The 19,720-nt window shown below is 40.5% G+C and overlaps 1 protein-coding gene across 1 annotated transcript in view; it reads left to right on the top strand.

Moving 5' to 3' along the window:
* TBC1D19 (TBC1 domain family member 19) overlaps nt 1-19,720 on the top strand; it is a 259,514-nt gene that overhangs the window by 178,887 nt on the left and 60,907 nt on the right. Inside the window, exon 14 of the mRNA XM_077477677.1 lies at nt 15,536-15,620. Within this exon, the coding sequence (XP_077333803.1) occupies nt 15,536-15,620 (85 nt within the window). The remainder of the gene's footprint in view (nt 1-15,535; nt 15,621-19,720) is intronic.

Genomic DNA, 19,720 nt, shown 5'->3' with positions numbered 1-19,720 from the left:
ACACCTGAATTTTTTCATAGAGCCTAATAAGAAAGCTACTAGCAAACCTCTATCCGCTCCTGCCTTCTCTATCTCCTGCCAATAATGAGCTCCTACTGTGCCCCCTCTCCCTCGATTGCAATAGTCTCGACTTATGAAATACAAGGGGAATGAGTGGAATCTGAGTACGGCTATAAGCTTGCCCAGAATTCAGCTTAAAATTTTATAGCATTTTTTTTATATACATGTATTTTTTTTCTTGAAAATATATCTTTGAATATTGTCCTGTTGGCAATGACCATGCCGTACACCATAACTGCTGAGTAGACCTGCAAGACTCTTTGTACAAGTTTGTTTGTCAGCACAATGTGTTCTAAGTGTTTATGACTTGCTGTTGGCAAATTTGATCTTGCAGGAAATCGGAGCTCTTATAATAGTACACAGCTGCTGTAATAGTGCATTTCAGAAACCTTCCAGCAATGTGTGGAAGTATAATTCCGCTATTCAAGCTTTCCTCAGAATTTCCTGTATTCCTAAGTATTCTGTAATGGTTAAAGAGATTAAAAGGCCACCATCATCCAGATTTTGAAACTATCTAAAATAATATTATACAGTTTGCATAGCACAAACATTTTGCATACCCACATTCCCACATTGGCATGCCCATTTTATTGAAATTTGTACTTAATAGTGTTGGTTTTGTAAATGGAAACATTTTGGCATCACACAGTGGCTGCTAAGCTTTAACTTTTAGTTCCACCCTTTGGTTCATCTGTAGGTTTGCCTGCCTTATCGTTTACCATAAAAGGAACCTCTTATGACAGTACCAATAACACTGGCGCATACACATTCAAAAATTGCATAGAGTCCTTTTTAGCCATAGGTTTACACCAGGTTTTGAAACCTTTTGTACAGTAATTTATATTGGGGAATTATGTTATCTCATTATATTTTTATTTTTTTAAACTTACCAGAAAACCCTGTTGCTAGGCAGTCTTCCTAATCTGCCTCTTCCTATTCCGTGGCGCTTCCTCCTCTTCGGCAAGCTGCCCTGTTGTGTTCTGGGACATGTTTTTGTAGCTGCTGACTTAAAAAAAAAAAAAAAAATCGTGTCCGGAACACCTCTTTGAGCCCCCTTTACTCTGATACCCCTAACTAAAATCGAATGTGACCAATTGCCTTCAAAAGTCACCTAATTAGAAAATTGAGTCCACCTGTCTGTAATTTTAATCTCAGTATACATACAGATGTTCTGTGAAGCCCTCAGAGGTTTGTTAGAGAACATCAGTGAACAAACAGCATCATGGAGGCCAAGGAACACACTAGGCAGGTCAGGGATAAAGTTGTGCAGAAGTTTAATGCTCTGTTCACACACAAACTGGCTGCGGATCGCAAAGGAATGCTGTGCGTAGCTATTCTCTGGTTCAGGGGCAAATCAGGGCCAAATCTGTGCCTGAATTTGGCCCTGAAACAGAGCCAAAGATGTATAGTGTATCTGCGCAGTGTGCTCCGCAGCCGCCCTAGAGGTATGTGAACCGGCTCCATAGAGCCGTTCACATTCTCCTATGTGAATTGTATGCTGGGAAATCCGCATCCAATTTGCATAGGTGTGAACCCAGCCTTAAGCAGGGTTAAGTTATAAAAAAAAAATATACCAAGCTTTGAACATCTCACGGAGCACTGTTCAATCCATCATCTGAAAATGGAAAGAGTATGGCACAACTGCAAACCTACCAAGACATGGCCGTCCACCTAAACTGACAGGCCGGGCAAGGAGAGCACTAATCAGAGAAGCAGCCAAGAGGCCCATGGTAACTCTGGAGGAGCTGCAGAGATCCACAGCTCAGGTGGGAGAATCTGTCCACAGGACAACTATTAGTCGTGCATTCCACAAATCTGGCCTTTATGGAAGAGTGGCCAGAAGAAAGCCATTGTTGAAAGAAAGCCCTAAGAAGTCCCGTTTGCACTTTGCGAGAAGCCATGTGGGGGAAACAGCAAGCATGTGGAAGAAGGTGCTCTGGTCAGATGAGACCAAAATTTTACATTTTGGCCTAAAAGCAAAACTCTATGTGTGGCAGAATAATAACACTTATAGAAAAAAAAAAAAGTCCTAGGGGAATATTCAAAGAGAATCAGCCGGCGATAGAAAAATTATTTTTATTGGGTAAAAAAAACACAAATAAAAAATGCACCTCCACTACATTCATTTAAAATTTTACAACATTGTCAAGGCACAGGCAGCTACCACATTCATTCAAACTTCACACTGAACAACTGAGTTGAAATAAAACTAATATCTGGGGTAAATGTCTGCTGTGTTGCAAGAGTGATAGCTCAGTAGAAAAAAAGCACACACAATACAGCGTGTAATGCAGAAACATTACACGCTGATCTTCAGTGTGGGATAGAGAAGCGTGATCCAAAACTAGACATTTCATCAGACTGAGGCATGATAATCCTTGGAATGGAACCCTGTATTCCTGTGTACTCCTATTAGAACTATATAAACAGGACCTTAATTTTGAAAAACATTACAAACTTCTTAAAAAAAAGAGGTAGAAAGAACTCAGAAAAACGTAAGAAATAATAAACAGGAGAAATTTTAAACAAAATATTTCAGATCGGGAAAGAGATGTCTTTGACATAACTGCACATAAGGGAAGAAGCATGTCTCGTAGAAGAAAGGGCAGAAACCAGACCCCTAATTCCTGTATATATTCTTCCACGATCATGAAGGAGACCCTCTGGAAAAGTCAGTAACTTTTTTAGCAAAAAAGGGGGAGGGTGGGCAGGACAATATAGGCACCAAAAAGGGAAGAAATTCCAAAACATTGAGAGGCAAACCGAATACCCATACACAAGGGACAGACCCAGAAAGAGGAAAAGACACAGGAAGAAAGAGAGCTCAGAGCCAGCACACGCAAGAAATAGTAGGAAAGACTAGGACACCTTGAAAACACATTTAAAGAAGGGAAAGGACATATATATTGGATCTATGGAAGCTGCACACCCCGATTAAATATGTAAGAAAAAATTCTGAGAAAATCCCCGTGGGGTTTTTTAGCAGCAATTTGAGAGACACAAAAAATCCATCCATAAAAATATAGATTTTATTGACACAAAATGATGGAATAATTATATATCATGGTAAAATGGAGATAATTAAAATATAAGCTCTGGTACATGCAAAAAAGGCAAATATTGATGAAAAATACAGCAATCTTTCACGTAATTGGTTAGTACACAATTAGAATATTTTGACATAAGGTTCCCATATTTCTAACTTAGAAAGCCATTTGATGTATGGAAATACCCCAATCATTTCAACCCAGAACAGATAATGGTCTTCTTCAGGGGGATTTCATATTTCTGTTGATACAGCAAATTGATAATTTTTAATATTACAAAACCTCATTAAATAAATATGGGTATCTATCAAAAAGAACAAACACATGCCTGATATTTACCCTTTTCATCAAATAAATGCGTTTGAGACCAGAGACTTTCTTAAAAGAACATCAATCTCATTCAGAGGTAATCCCAAAATCCGCTGCACTGTTGTCCATGTCCAAAAGAGTCTCTCCGAGGGGAAAGACCAAAAGAGCCAATAGCCCCCGCAGGGCCTACAAGTGATAACAGGACAAAAGAGCTTTCACCAGATGGAATTCTGAGAACATACAAGAAAAGGGGAGCAAAAAAGAGGGAAAAGTAGGAGGGGGGTTGAGTCTAAATCGAAAAAGAATTGAAAAAAATTGAGAAAAAGGCAGCTTGTGACTGCTGAAAAATATAAGATAATGGAGTGTCAATGAAACATATATATTCAGAATGTTTAGAATAGAGAGGCTGAACACTATAATATATTGATTTTCTAAAACATATATGAGACTTCAATGAGTATAATACTGACACAATTGGCCAAACAGTGCCATATATAAGATGTGTGGGTGGAAATGTGAAGTGAGAATGAGGCATGAACTGACCATAAAGAAAGTGCCAAAGAGTGATATGTGAGGATGGGGTGAATGATATAGTGATGAGTGCAATAAAATAAAAAAAAATAGAGATAAGACTACTTGAGGCATGGACATAGTAATTGGTGTGAAGAGTATAAAGTGCTAGTGAGCAACAAGACAAATGGGAAAGTGCAAAAATGAAAATGAGTGAGAAAATAATAATATTCGCAAAGAAAAAGGGGGGTGAAAAAGTATTGCTAAACCAATTAATAAATAAATACCTGTAATATATTGTGGTACCGAATGGACTCTTAGGGCATAAAATGCCTCGAGCCTAAATGGCAAAAATCAATAAAACATACGTTATAATCTACAAAATGTATGAAAGAACCTATATGCCTTCATAAAACCCCCAGAAAAGAGAAACCTCCTTACCCAAATCCTTTCAAACAACACTTCCACCGTTCCAGTCAGGGATCAACTGAAGGCTCTAGGCTGGGTGTAGGTGGTATTTATCTTGCTTATAATTAGTAAAAAATAGTACCTGGTGTATAAAAGCTGCACCTCGATTCCACCTGCTGTGGAGACTAAATGGGCGCTAAACTGCAGCCTGTGGTCAGTGACCAGCCTGTGGTCACCTCGACGTTCCGGAAGATACAGATTGTATCCCGGAAACCTCCGACACTGCCGAGGCAACCAGCGTGACATCGGAAGTGAAAAGTAGCTCGCACAGGCAGTATCGCCGCCGCATAAAGAACAGAGTGGCCACTCCGGGCACGCGCAAGCCACCATCTCAAGGTGGAAAATAGCGCACACGCACAGCGTCCCTACAGAGAGTCGACATTTAGTCTCCACAGCGGGTGAAATTGAGGGGTGGCTTTTACACACAGGGTACTATTTTTTACTAATTATAAGCAAGATAAATACCACCTACACCCAGCCTAGATCCTTCAGTTGATCCCTGACTGGAACGGTGGAAGTATTGTTTGAAAGGATTTGGGTAAGGAGGTTTCTCTTTTCTGGAGGTTTTATGACGGCATATAGGTTCTTTCATACATTTTGTAGATTATAACGTATGTTTTATTGTTTTTTGCAATTTAGACTCGAGGCATTTTATGCCCTAAGAGTCCATTCGTTACCACGATATATTACAGGTATTTATTTATTAATTCGTTTAGCCATACTTTTTCGCGCTCTTTTTTTCTTTGGGATTATTATTATTTTCTCACTCATTTTTATTTTTGCACTTTCCTATTTGTCATGTAGCTCACTAGCACTCTGTGTCTCATTCTCACTTCACACTTTCACGCACATATCTTATATATGGCACTGTTTGGCCAATTGTGTCAGTATTATACTCATTGGAGTCTCATATATGTTTTAGAAAATCAATATATTATACTGTTCAGCCTCTCTATTCTAAATATTTTGAATATATATCTTTCATTGACACATTATCTTATATTTTTCAGCAGTCACAAGCTGCCTTTTTCTCAATTTTTTTCAATTCTTTTTCTATTTAGTCTCAACCCCCCTCCTCCTTTTCCCTCTTTTTTCCTCCCCCTTTCTTGTATGTTCTCAGAATAAATCTCATATAATGAATCTTAGGTGTCACCGCCCACGTTTTTCCATCTGGTGAAAGCTCCTTTGTCCTGTTATCACTTATAGGCCTTACAGGGGCTCTTGGCTCTTTTGCTCTTTCCCCTCGAAGAGACTCTTGTGGACATGGACAACAGTGCAGCAGATTTTGGGATTACCTCTGAACGAGATTGATGTTCTTTTAAGAAAGTTTCTGGTCTTAAATACATTTATTTGATGAAAAGGGTAAATGTCAGGCATGTGTTTGTTCTTTTTGATAGATACCCATATTTATTTAATGATGTTTTGTAATATTAAAAATTATCCATTTGCTGTATCAACAGAAATATGAAGCCCTTGGAGACCTGGCAGCGGGTCTGGTCACGTGCAGCTAAAAGCTCCGTTTGCACTTTATATAAGGAAAATCAATACAAGGTTATGCTGCATTGGTATCAAACTCCGTCCCTGCTCTATTCTATTTACCCCTCCGCGGACTCCCGCTGTTGGCGCTGCCGTAGTGCAGTTGGGACACTGTTCCATATTTACTGGACTTGTCCACGAGTTGTCCCCTACTGGGAAATGGTTAGGACCTTATTATGTACCATTTTTGAAGCACGAATACCGTTAGACCCCAAGCTGTTTCTCCTGGGCCTACCTCCTGCCACATTATCCCGATCCTCCCAATTCCTGTTAGCCCACGTGCCGACGGCTGGGCGCTGCCTAATTGCCCTAAAATGGAAGAAACGGGAGATTCCTTCACTAGTGGAGTTACACACTAGAATTAGAGACGTCAAGCGTATGGAATACCTTACAGCTTCCCTAAACAACACACTTGACAAACATAACAAGGTATGGGATCTTTGGGATAAGATGGAGGCACCCGCCTTCTGAATGTGGAGGGGGAGGGGGCGCGGGGTAGGTGGGTCGGAGGGGCGTCCTTTACTTTGCTTTTCTTTCTTTTGCTTCCCCTTTTGATTTCTTTCTTCTTCTTTATCGAAAAAGGTTTGTTAATTTGACCGGTAGCAGGCTGCAGTAATCTAACCCTCCCGGTAAATGAGTGTTATTGTATTGTAATGCTTGAGCTGATGCAATGCTATATTTTTTGCCTTTGCTTACTGTGGTCTGTGACCGCTTATTTCTACTACCTGTGCCTTAATGTTCCTTCTTTGATTTCTTTGTTTCACTTGAAATTTCAATAAAATGTCAGTTTTCAAAAAAGAAATATGAAAACCCCCTGAAGAAGACCATTATCTGTTCTGGGTTGAAATGCATTGGGGTATTTCCATACATCAAATGGCTTTCTAAGTTAGAAATATGGGAACCTTATGTCAAAATATTCTAATTGTGTATTAACAAATTACGTGAAAGATTGTTGTATTTTTCATCAATATTTGCCTTTTTTTGCATGTACCAGAGCTTATATTTTAATTATCTCCATTTTTCCATGATATATAATTATTCCATCATTTTGTGTCAATAAAATCTATATTTTTATGGAAAGATTTTTTGTGTCTCTCAAATTGCTGATAAAAAACCTCACAGGGATTTTCTCTGAATTTTTTCTTCCACCTTGCTAACACCTGGGGGAAGCAGATAAGGTGGATATGAAGATAGTCAGCCTGACAGACTTTCCATTGAATCAATACCACATTTCCTTTCTTAGAAAGGGACTTTCATTCTCTCCCAAATCAGCTATGAATGAAATTGAGGTTTAAAAGGATGTCAGCCTTTTCTTGCTCAGCGTGATCTTCGGATACTGGCATACTAGCCGCATTATAAACATAGTGGCAAGTTCAGACAATAGGACTTTAGCCTTTTTTGTTTTTATATATATATATGCTGCCTCTGATCTACAGAGACACACCTCAATAGTTGATTTTTCCCAATGAGGTGACGGTGTTCCTTTTCTGAATTGAGTTTTCTGTACTACTCTTCAGTTCCCAGAAACTATTGTGTTGTAGCAAAGGTGACTGTTCTTTTATTTTTATTTCGGGAAACTAGCACTGCACATCACCCTGAACACACCATCCCCACCGTGAAACATGGTGGTGGCAGCATCAGGTCATGGTGATGTTTTTTTTCAGCAGGGACATGGAAGCTGGTCAGAGTTGATGGGAAGATGGTTGGAGCCAAATACAGGGAAATCTTAGAAGAAAACCTGTTAGTCTGCAAAAGACATGAGACTGGAGCGTAGGTGTTCACCTTCCAGCAGGACAACGCCCCTAAACATACAGCCAGAGCTATAATCGAATGGTTTAGATCAAAGCATATTCTTGTGTTATGCCCCGTAGACATGAGTGGATTTTCCGCTCAAGCTTGGCCTGCATACACAAGGTCACACAAAAGTTCTCTGAAATTTCGACCGTCAAGAACTTGGTGATGTACAACACTACGATGAGTCGAGAAAATTAAGTTCAGTGCTTCTGAGCATGCGTCAAATTGTTTCCGAGCATGCATAGGAATTTTGCGCGTCAGACTAGATGCACGCACTGTCTGTCCTAACAAAAGGTTAAAAATCTCAAGGTCTGGGTGGTAGACTACGGACCTTCAGTCATTTTTTCAACTTTCTATTAAATCTTTTGCCCTTGTTGTTTTAACTTTGGATAGTAAAACATTTTTTTTTTTCTGCCAGTAAATACCGTATACAGCCCACTTCCTGTTTATTTTCTGGTAAAAAGCCTAGGCTTATGACGTCATGCACAGCTCTCTCTCTAATTCTTGTGAGTTTGCCAGCAAGAGAGGGAGGATGAGTCATAAGGAGGCCAATGAGAGCTGCAGAGCTGGAGGTGTGCCTCTGTGTGTCTGTGTAAATCCAGAAAGTGAACAGGCAGCAGCTTCAGCTGCCCACAGTTAAAATGGTTGCAGCCAGACTCAGTGGAGGGAGATTACTGCAGCATGTTTGGCAAGAACAGAATCACATTATATATAAAATAATATGCAAAGTGGTTTGAAGGGAAGCTTCAGAATGGCAAAGATGTTTTTATTACAAATTATGTGAGCAGACTGCAGTTCCTCTTTTGGGGAAAAAAATGTCCTTGTTCAGCAAGTTATTCTAAACATCTCAAGCTGCCTATAGAGTCTGATGTAAAATCCTACAGCAAAAAATTAACTAGAAAAGCAAAAAAAGCGGCACGGCGCTCTCCACTCTATGGTACACTGTGTTCCTTAAATGAAGAGCTTCACTGCGCATGTGCAGGTGATGTCATCAACTATTGCAGATGTGAATATCTCCTAAACCGTGCACGTTTAGAAGATATTCATTGTACCTTGTACAATGTAGGTGCAAGTTCAAGTTCAAATAGAGAGTTAACTACCGCTTTATGTCACAATGTACCTTATTTAATGGAGAAGTGCATAACTGCTCATGTGATAAGCTCATTGGCAAGAGAAAGTACATTCGATCATGTGCACTCGATCAGCTGGATAAAGAGAGAGTGGGTAATTAGAACTCATTTTCACATGAAGTTCATGTGGAGGGGTACATTTTTGGCACAAGGACAGTTGAAGTGTTCTTAGATAAGCTGACTGGATGTCTGCCAGCTCGTGACAGACTAGAAGTAACTCTGTGGAAGGCAAAGACAGAAGGATAATAACGCCATCTAAGTGCAGCATTATTAAGACATTTTATTCCATAAAAGACAATTGATAACTCACAAGATGTATGAGATGTCAGCGCATGTGGGATTAATAATGTGGTTTATCCGCTCATGGGAAAGACAATCTCCTCACTGGTGAAGAGGCAGCTGATGGGTCCAGGGACACCGGTGGATCCCATCACTTCCAGACACTCAGAACGGCTCACAGACAGCGGTGTATGTCACTTCTGGTTGGAGAGAGAGCAGGGAGGAGTATGCGTTCGGAGCATGAGTGCTCCTTCATCAGGCTATCACTGTGGCCATTTTGGAGGAGGTATATATAGTCTGTTGTGGCCAGGACTAATCAAGCGTTACCTTTTCAACATTTCAAGGTGGTAATTAGTGGATTATGGGGTCGCTGGAGTGTCCGAACTAGTTAGATACCATCAAGGTAATCTAATAAATTTGATTGTATATATTGGAGGATATCAAGAGGAGGAATAAGACCGTAAGGTTCCTTAACCACTAGCTGACCAGCTGCCTCAGTTATACTGCAACAGGTTGGCTCGGCTGGGCAAATTTCCATAGCTGTATGGTTGTTGCACTTGAGGTTAATCCTTATAGCCAATATCTATAGCAGGGGTTTCCACCATCCCTGCTAAGTTTCATTTTATAAAGTATTATTTTCAGTTTGATGTGTATTATATGTGAAGTTGCGTATCAGAGACTAGTATTGTCGTAATATTGAAGCCTGGTGGGCCCCATGGACACTGATAGGTGGCACTGATGGGCACTGAGTGTAAGCACTGGCACTGCTTGGTGGCACTGATTGGAAACACTGGCACTGATAGGTGGCGTTGGTTGGCACTGATATTAAGCGGCACTGATTGGAAGCACTGATTGGCTCTGATAGATGCCGCTGATTAGAAACACTGGCAGGTGGCACTGATTGGCACTGACAGGTGGCACGAATTGGCACTAACAGAGGAGAGGGAGTTTCACACTGCCAATATTGATGCTTAGTGTAACTGACATGTAATGTAACTGCATGCAGAGAGAGACCAGCTGTCAAAACTCAGCGGTGATGTTGGGGGTGGGCGGGATCCAGCAGCTATCAAACACCAGCCAATGATTGGGCTGCTTAAGAAAGGGGACAGGGCCACATAAACGTAGTGGCCCACCCTGACCCCATCCCATTGGCTGGTGTTTGATAGCTGCTGGGTCCCGCCCATTGGCTGGTGTTTGCTAGCTGCTGGGTCCCGCCCACCCCCAACATCAATGCTCAATTTTGACAGTGGGTCTCTCTCTGTAATCCGTGACATTACATGTTCGTTTCACACACTCAGCGGCTCTGGCAAGTGTCACTATTGGCTTAGTGTGAAACTGTCTCACAGGCAGCACAGACTGTGCGCTCATTGGATGCAGCCTTTGACAGGAGTCCCACAAGCAAATCTTGGGAGACAGCAAGCATGGGTGATTGGGGTGTGCCCAGGCACACTGGTGCGCACGCCTATGGGTATGGGTACATCGTGTTAGCGCCGGCTGCCGCCCCTTTTAAAATGCTGCCTGGGACCATGGGTCCACAGGGTACCATGGTAGGGCCATCCCTGGTTATTACTGTCAAAATACAATCATACCCCCCCCCCCCCACACACACACACACACACACACACACAAACATCTAGATAAGGGAATGAAGTGAGCTCTATTACCTGCCAAAGTGTTTGTATTTCTATCTATTCAGTCCTAAAATTTCCACAGCCCTGTCACATATCACAGGCAGACAGATGACACTACCTTTAGTTAACTTCTTGACCTCTGGAAGATTTACCCCCCCATAATGATCAGGCTATTTTATGAGATTCGGCACTGTCATTTTACCTGAAAATTTCAGTCGTGCAATGATGTACATAAATTCAATTTTGTGCAATTTTTTTCCCCACAAGCAGAGCTTTCTTTTGGTGACATTTAATCACCACTGGGTTTTTTATTTTTTGCGCTATAAACAAAAAAAATAAAAATTTTTAAACAAAATAATAATTTTTTCATTTCTGCTATAAAACATATCCAATAACAAAAAATATGTAAAAAATAAAATGTCTTCATGAATTTAGGCCAATATGCATTCTGCTACATATTGTTGGTAAAAAAATCCCAATACGTATATATTGATTGGTTTGCGCAAAAGTTATAGCGTCTACAAACTATTGGGATATATACTAGGTTTTTTTTTATACCAGTAATGGCGGCGATCAGCAACTTTTAATGGAACTGCGATATTGCAACAATCTGATACTAACTGACACTTTGTGGAAAGCAGTGACACTAATACAATGATCAGTGGTAAAAATGTGCAATGTTACTATACTAATCACACTGGCTTGGAAGGGGTTAACCACCTACGGTGATCAAAGAGTTAAATGTGTGCCTAACCAGTGTTTGTGTGTAGTGTGAGGTGTTTTTACTAAGGGATGTGGTGGATTTTATTTTCTGCTTTGTAGGGAAACAATATCCGGCATCCCTGCTGACAGGATGGGGTTCTGCATTGTTTACATATGCAGAGCTCTGTCCAGTGTTTCCTCAGTGATTAGTGGGTGCCGACTGTCATCCATTGGCTGGCACCCACTGATCAGCTTCTGCTGTGACTAATCACAGCAGAAGCAACACGTGCGCACGCCCCCTATGCAGAAGTGCAGAATCACGCACATAACGGCCGCCCTGTAGCAGTAAATCTGCTATAGGGTCATCGTAAACTGGTTAAAGAGCATAGGAGAAATACAGTGGCGTCCTCAACCCACCCCAGTCTGTTGACTTGACAATGAGGGATCAGCAGAAACCCATTTGAGGTCACCTGTCTGATATCTCTGCTTTCTCTGAGCATTTTTGGCTTATCCGCACACTTGCCTCCAAAATGACTGATTGGCTTTCAGCCCTGCCACTCCTTCTCCCAGTTTGAGTGCTGCTGTACAAGCATACCTCCCAACTGTCTTTGATTTGGGGCAATGTCCCTCTGTCCCTCATTCCACCTCATTTTGGTCTGATCTATAAAGATGTATATAAAAAGCACTTTTTATCTATCAAAAAGTGTTTTCCAACACTAAACCTGTCATCTGATTTCTGAATTGTTGCATTTGTAAATTCCAAAAACCAATATAAAGGAATAGTAGTGGTACAAAAAAGCATTTTGTGGCTTTAACCAATCTTGTTTTTTGTACAATTCTTCTTTAAGGAGGCGTGGCCAGGGGTGTGTCTTATGCCTGCAGACTTTTGCTTATAGGTGTTCCTCATTCCCATCTCAAAAAGTTGGGAGGTATGGTACAAGTAATTGCAGGAGGCTAAAACCAAGTCGAATTCCAATTCTTACACTAGTTGCTTTCACAAAATACATCTTATTTCTTTGCTTACTCGTATCTATCTAGAATAATTTTCTTTTATTTCCGTTCAGCTTTAATTTTAGCAGCACATTATGTCAGCTTCCACATTAGGCAAAAGAATGGAGAATAACAATTGGTAGTTCTCTTGGATGGAGTTTCTGGTCAGGAAGTTGGCTTTGTGCAAATACTGCTCCCCAAAATACTATATTCATGTTAAATATCCCTCAAAAGTCTCTTCAAATTATTACATATTCCCCAAATTTCCAATGAACGTTATTAGAAGCTCTTTTACATAAACCAGTGTATGGAAATGATCTCATTTAGGTTTACTGGTCCTTTGACAATCTACCGTGTCCAGAGCGATCACGGATTGTTCTTGGTTTAATGTTTTCAAATGAAATAACACTGCACACATAGCAAATGTTGTTTTTCCCAGAGCAATAATAAAATTGGAAGTATTCTTTTTTTTTTTTTGTCTGATTAAATAGGATCACATTAAACGTAATTGGATTGCACTGAGTTTACCCCAATTGTGTGTTGATGTTATTGTGCAATGCATTCTGAAGAAAGAAAAATAACAGTTTTAGCCATCTGTATATTTCAAAAAATGATAAACCTAGTACTAGCGGTTTAATCTCCTAATTTCTCTTTTGTTTACTAATGGTATTCATGTAATGGAAATAATTGCTCCAAAGCAACAAGTCAGAATGTGGTGTCTTTTTATAGACTAAAGCTATGGAAAATGTACTTCAATTGACTTTATTTCAGAGCCTGCACTTTAATTAGTGCGGACGAAATGACACTAAGCTTGAGGTCAAATAGAGCAATCTCAGTATGGCCCAAGACTAATTTATCCGTAAATACCTGTGAGCTAGGAGCTTGTCTCTCTAATGACTACATAATGGTGTTTTTCTACATTTCCTGGCAGTGGCTAATCTGATTAAAGGGACATTCAGAAATCTCTATTGACTTTTTGTGCCTGGCACAGAGAAATGTATGTGCTACACATTTAGGGTACCCATTGATGAGCACATGTGTCCCCAGTTTCGGGATATCCCCAGTTTATATTTGTCTGAGGCCACCAGGGATGTGCTTAGGAGAAGACCGGGAACATTTGGCCTGGGGGGGCAACTACAACCAAGTTTCCCTTTTATAATAGGGATAGACTTCTGCAGGCCTAAGAAAATGTACCATGCAAAGTTTGCCTTGATGGTGCTGGTGGACATAGGCAAAGGTATGGGTTTCAAAAGAAGATGGTTTATTTTACTTTTTCACAATGTCAGCAACAGATTCCTCTGTAGTTCTTTATTTGGTCACGTAACATCTCAGAGTAGCAAATAAGTTTGTGCTTGAAGATAACTATATAATACCTAGCATATACTACTGACCTCAAGTCCCACTGAATAATGTGTGAATGGTGAAGTAGCTCTACTAAGGGCCATCAGCCCAACATATCTTATGAGTACTGGCCCAGAGTGTAAATGCAACACTGTCTCCTAGTCATTCGCTGAGTGTACTCTATAGAAGAAGATGAAAAAGCATACCATCACCAGCATACAGCATGACTATGGGGTCCATAGTGGTCCTAAAACTTTGCAAAACATTTTGTGACAATAATTTACCCACTTTTGTTACAATTGGTGTGATGTTGATGCGTTACTTTTTTTTTTTGCCTTGGTCTATATAATGTTGCCAGCCATTATTTAGACACCTTAGCACCCACTGTTATGGGCACTGGATGAAATCAAATTTTATGCCACAGAGGAGTGATTGAGTGCACTCTGCTCACATGATAATGTACCTGAAGCCAGTTTGCGCAGAAGACTTGTAGGAGAATTTTGAAGCAAACATTAAATTTGTCCTATATTATCCTTTATATTGTTTTGATTTTGCTCTTTAGTTCTGTGGTGGTTCTGTGTGAACACAGGTTTACACTGTGCACTTGTATGATGGGAGACATAGTTTAAATAATGATCTCAAATATTGCTTTTCCAATTACACCTTGCTGCAAGACACTCTGACTTTGCACTGAATTGGCTGTTTAATGATGGAAAATGTTGACTGTCAACTTTTATACCCCCCCCCCAATGTGCCAGTCAAACCCAAAAACTATGCACCTCATATTCATTCACATGGGGGGCGGGGGGGGAAGGATCTGGGGGTCCCATGTTAAAGGGGAGTTCCAGATTCTGAAAAGTCAATCAATATGGGGACAAGGTGCTTTGGCTTGCTCGGATAAGGGTCTAGTATGGATTTTGAGAGGGGGGGGGGGGGTTGACAGCATTTTTTTTTCCTTTTATATTTTGGCATTGGGTTCCCCTTAAAATGACCCCACACATTTTTTTTTTTTAATTAGTATTTTGTTTACATTCAGCTGTCAGTGGGGTTCCCGCTGACAGCTGATGAATTATCGGTTGTTAAGGATGCTGCGGCCACCTGCTCCTTAAAAACCCATCTTTCCCCTTAACCATAAGTTGCATCCAAGTCGCACCCATCCAAAGTCACATTAAATCCTCCAGACGTCGCCTCAAAGTTGCACATCAAACCACGTGATTTTGAAGTCACACAAGTGTGAATGGAGCCTTAGACTCTCAATCTGTTAACACATACTGAGACAACTATGTCTCTCTACAGTCACTAAAATCAGGCAGTGGTTTAATACAGCCTCCTGTCCAATCCTGGCACTGACAGGTCTGGACACATACTCCCAGCATGTCCTCCTGAAACAATGGTTTACACTGGAGCCCTGACTATATGCAAAACCCAACTGTCCTTAGTTGGGCGCCACATTTGGGCTACCTGCTGTGAGCTGGCAGACACCTTTTTGTTTGCCAAGAGTGCCGAAAAACCACCTAAAGTAAGAACCATGAATCTGTTTTTTTTTTTTCTGCTGTTACAGTGGGGTTAAATTGTGGCCATTTTACATATGGGTGATACTTAAAGTGGATCCATAGATCGAAGACCAAAACATTTTGTAATGTTTTCTAGATCTTTGGTTCTTACGTGTATAATAGTATTTAAAAATCAGTTTGCCTTTCATATTATAACTATTTCTGTTACACTATTCTTTCTACAGGTGTTGCTCTGCTTCTCCAGGGACACATCCGTTCTTGAACACTTTGCATACAATAGTGCAACACCACCAAAATCATACATTCGAGGTGCGGTTCTGCTTGTCTTATTTACCTATTTTAATTCCTAATCTAAGGGGTAGCAATTCTAGACCCTTTTTTTTTCTGTATTATGCCAATTTTATTTGCGTGGTCCCACATTTGCAAAGTATGGTGTTTTTCAGGTTGGTTTTTATAAACACACTCATGCAGGTGATGCCCTCTCCACGGTATGTTTCTTTATCATGGATATATAGACCAGATTGTATTTGTAAAGGACAACTCCACCCAGCACTTATTTGTGTTTTGGTGGGGCTAAAACATTTTTATTAAATTTTGGATAGATTGGAGAAGGACCTGTCATGTTTACTGCTATCTAGTGCTCCATTAAATTGATTTTCCTTCACTTTGCCTCCCAGTAACAAAGTTTTTACCAGATAGGAAATTTGAGACACTCTCCAACAGAAATTAAAACACATTTTTCGTTAAGTAGGATAATGCTAAAACCCCTGTCAACTTTTTATCTCTGTCTGTGCCTGTCTTGGACCAGTGAGAGGAAATCTTTATAATAAAACCCCAGATAGCAGTAAAACCTGACAGGTGTTCCAATCTTCCCTGTCTTGATTCAATGCTAAAAAGGTTTGACTATAAAAAGCCAGCTGACCTAAACAGTACTCTCCTGATGTTTCTTCCTTTGTACTTTAAAATACATTATATATATTCCATGTTGGAGTTTATGCAGAGTTGAAAATATCACCTCCTCCATCATGTGATTGACTGCTCAGGCCTGAGCACTGCATCATGGGAGGGAGGTCACTTACTCCACTATGCCCAGATGCATCGGGTATTTTTTGGAAAGTGTGATGGAGGCAGGTAGGAGAGCACTGCAGAGGTGAGTGTAAGTGGGTGGGATAGCTTTAAAGGGGCAACATGACAAAATCTCTTTAAAGTTGATGTTTAGCCATAAAAAAATTCTCTATAGCTTTAGTGATCTAACTTACCTGTAATAAAGGATGCCCCACACTGGGCAGGCATCCTAATCCTGTAGAAATATTTTGTGTAGGAATGTCCTGTCCTTTTCCTACTGCTAAACTTCCAGCACTGTGTAGGTCAATAGGTATGGGTCTTCTGTGAAGCCGCTGAGAAGAATTCCTAATGAGGACCTGCTCCCTCCTCCCTTTTCCTCCATTGAGAAATGTTCTTTCATTGATATCACTGCCTGTAACAAGAACAGTGAATGAGGGAGAGAGAGTCCTGTGACTTTTCAGACTCTCTCCCATCCACAGATCAGGTTACAGGCAATAAATCAATGAAAGAATGTTTCTCAATGGAGACGGAGGGGGTGGGACCTCATCTGGAACTTTTTTCAGAGCAGCTTCACAGAAGACCCATTGCTATTATATCCGTGGCACTGGAAGTTCAACAGCAGGAAGAGGACAGGGCATTCCTGCACAGAAGATTTCAACAGGATCCAGCTGCCACCACAAATTTCGGACATCCTTCATTATAGGTAAGCTAGCTCGATTGTTTGTTTGTTTTTGTTTTTTTGTTTTTTTTTTTAATTATTATTTTAATAAGGATTTAAAAAAATAAAAGTCCCTTATGTCTACCTGAGATTGCAGTTGGCTACAAATGTTGTTCTGTTTAACCACTTGACCACTGGGCACTTAAACACCCTTAATAACCAGACCAATTTTCAGCTTTCGATGTTCTCACATTTTGAATGATAATTACTCAGTCATGCAACACTGGACCTATATGTAATTTTTGTCCTTTTTTTCACACAAATAGAGCTTTCTTTTGGTGGTATTTAATCACCACTCGGTTTTTTATTTTTTGTGCTATAAAAGAAAAAAGACCGAAAATTCTGTAAAAAATTAATTTTTCTTTTTAGCAGATTAGTAATTTTTCTTCATAAATTTTGGCCAAAATTTATACTACTACATATCTTTGGTAAAAATAAGTACAAACTGGTGGATATTATTTGGTCTTTGTGAAAGTATAGTCCACAAGCTATGGTGCCAATATCTGAAAATTGATCACACCTGAAGTACTGACGGCCTATTTCAATTCTTGAGATCCTAACATGCCAGAAAAGTACAAATACCCCCCAAATGACCCCTTTTTGGAAAGAAGACATTCCAAGGTATTTAGTAAGAGGCATGATGAGTTTTTTGAAGTTGTCATTTTTTCCCACAATTCTTTGCAAAATCAAGATTTTTTTTACTTTTTTTTTTTCACAAAATTGTCATATTATCAGTTTATTTCTCACACACAGCATATGCATACCACAAATTACACCCCAAAACACATTCTGCTATTACTCCTGAGTATGGCGATACCACATGTGTGAGACTTTTACACAGTGTGGCCACATACAGAGGCCAAACATGCAGGGAGAACCATCAGGCGTTCTGGAGCACCCAGGACAATTCTGACATTTCTCTCCATGTAAAAATCATAATTTGTTTGCTAGAAAATTACATAGAATCCCAAAACATTATATATTTTTTTTAGCAAACACCCTGGAGAATACAATGGTGGTCGTTGCAACTTTTTATCTCGCACGGTATTTGCACAGCAATTTTTTGATGCTTTTTTTGGGAAAAAAAAAATTTTGTGCTTAAAAAAAAAAACACAGTAAAGTTAGCCCAATTTTTGCATAATGTGAAAGATGAAGTTACGCCGAGTAAATAGATACCTAATATGTCACTCTTCAAAATTGCACACGCTCGTGGAATGGCTCCAAACGTCGCTACTTAAAAATCCCCATAGGCGACGCTTTAAATTTTTTTTTACTGGTTACAGCGATACCTCACATGTGTGGTTTGAACACCGTTTTCATATGTGGGCGGGACTTACGTATGCATTCGCTTCTGCATGCGGGCACATGGGGACAGGGGCGCTTTAAAAAAAAAAATCTTATTGTTCATTTTAGTTTATTTATTTTATTTTGACATTTTTTTTCCCCAAAAATAATTTTTTTGATCACTTTTATTCCTATTACAAGAAATGTAAACATCCCTTGTAATCGGAATATGGCATGACAGGTCCTCTTTACAGTGAGATATGGGGTCAATAAGACCCCACATCTCACCTCTAAGCTGGAAAGCCTGAAATAAAAAAAAAAAGATTCTATTGGCGAGTCGGTAGAAGCACCGGAAGGCGGCGGGAGGGAGGGGGGATGTCTATGGCTGGGTATTGCAGGGTATCATCGAGTATGGCTGGGTATCTCCGAGTATGGCTGGGTATCTCCGGGTATGGCAATTTATGGCAGGGTATGGCAGAGTATTGGCAGGGTATTGCAGAGTATTGGCTGGAATTGTACTGCAGAGTATTGGCTGGAATTGTACTGCAGAGTATTGGCGGGTACTGCAGAGTATTGGCGGGTACTGCAGAGTATTGGCGGGTACTGCAGAGTATTGGCGGGTACTGCAGAGTATTGGCGGGCATTGCAGAGTATTGGTGGGCATTGCAGAGTATTGGCAGGGAACTGAGGAGTTAAATTTCGGTGAGCAGCGATGTGGGCACTGCAGATGCAGCCCACAGCGCTGCTGACACCGATCTCTTCCCCCTCCGCTGTACCGATCGGTACAGAGAGGGGAGGGAGGAACCGGCGTCATAACATGACGCCGGTTTGTTTACAAGTGATCGCTCCGTCATTTGACGGAGCGATCACGTGGTAAACGGCCGCGATGAGCGGCCGTTTACCGTGATGCGCCAGGTCCTGTGGACCCGGCGGTCACGGATGCTCTCGAGTGCGCGCCCCAGGGGGCGCGCAAGAGCGGAATTCTGGGAGGACGTCATATGACGGCCTCCCAGAGTTAAACAACCGCCCTGTAGCCGTCATTCGGCTATGGGCCAGTTGTTAAGTGGTTAATGGCTTGCAGTTGAACTTGGGTTAGGGTGATTCCAGCTTGCTTTTTTTTTACATTGTTATATTATATTATATATTATATTTAAATAGGAGCATTATAGGCAGTAAAGTAGATACAGTAGCTGTAAATATGAAAAGCACGCTCCAAATCAGTTTTGGCAGATATTAAAAATATGAACTTGCATTTAAAGTTTTCCAAAGCTTCCGATACCCTTAGACCCCATTGACACTATTAGATTTTCTGCTGATTTTTGTCTTCAGATTTACCAAAACC

Source organism: Lithobates pipiens, unplaced genomic scaffold (assembly GCF_037356315.1).
Source record: "Lithobates pipiens isolate NorthernLeopardFrog02 unplaced genomic scaffold, aLitPip1_a1.2 Scaffold_13, whole genome shotgun sequence".
Classification (NCBI taxonomy): domain Eukaryota; kingdom Metazoa; phylum Chordata; class Amphibia; order Anura; family Ranidae; genus Lithobates; species Lithobates pipiens.
The sequence above is the reverse complement of the archived record's forward strand: the minus strand, read 5'-3'. Positions and strand labels throughout refer to the sequence as shown.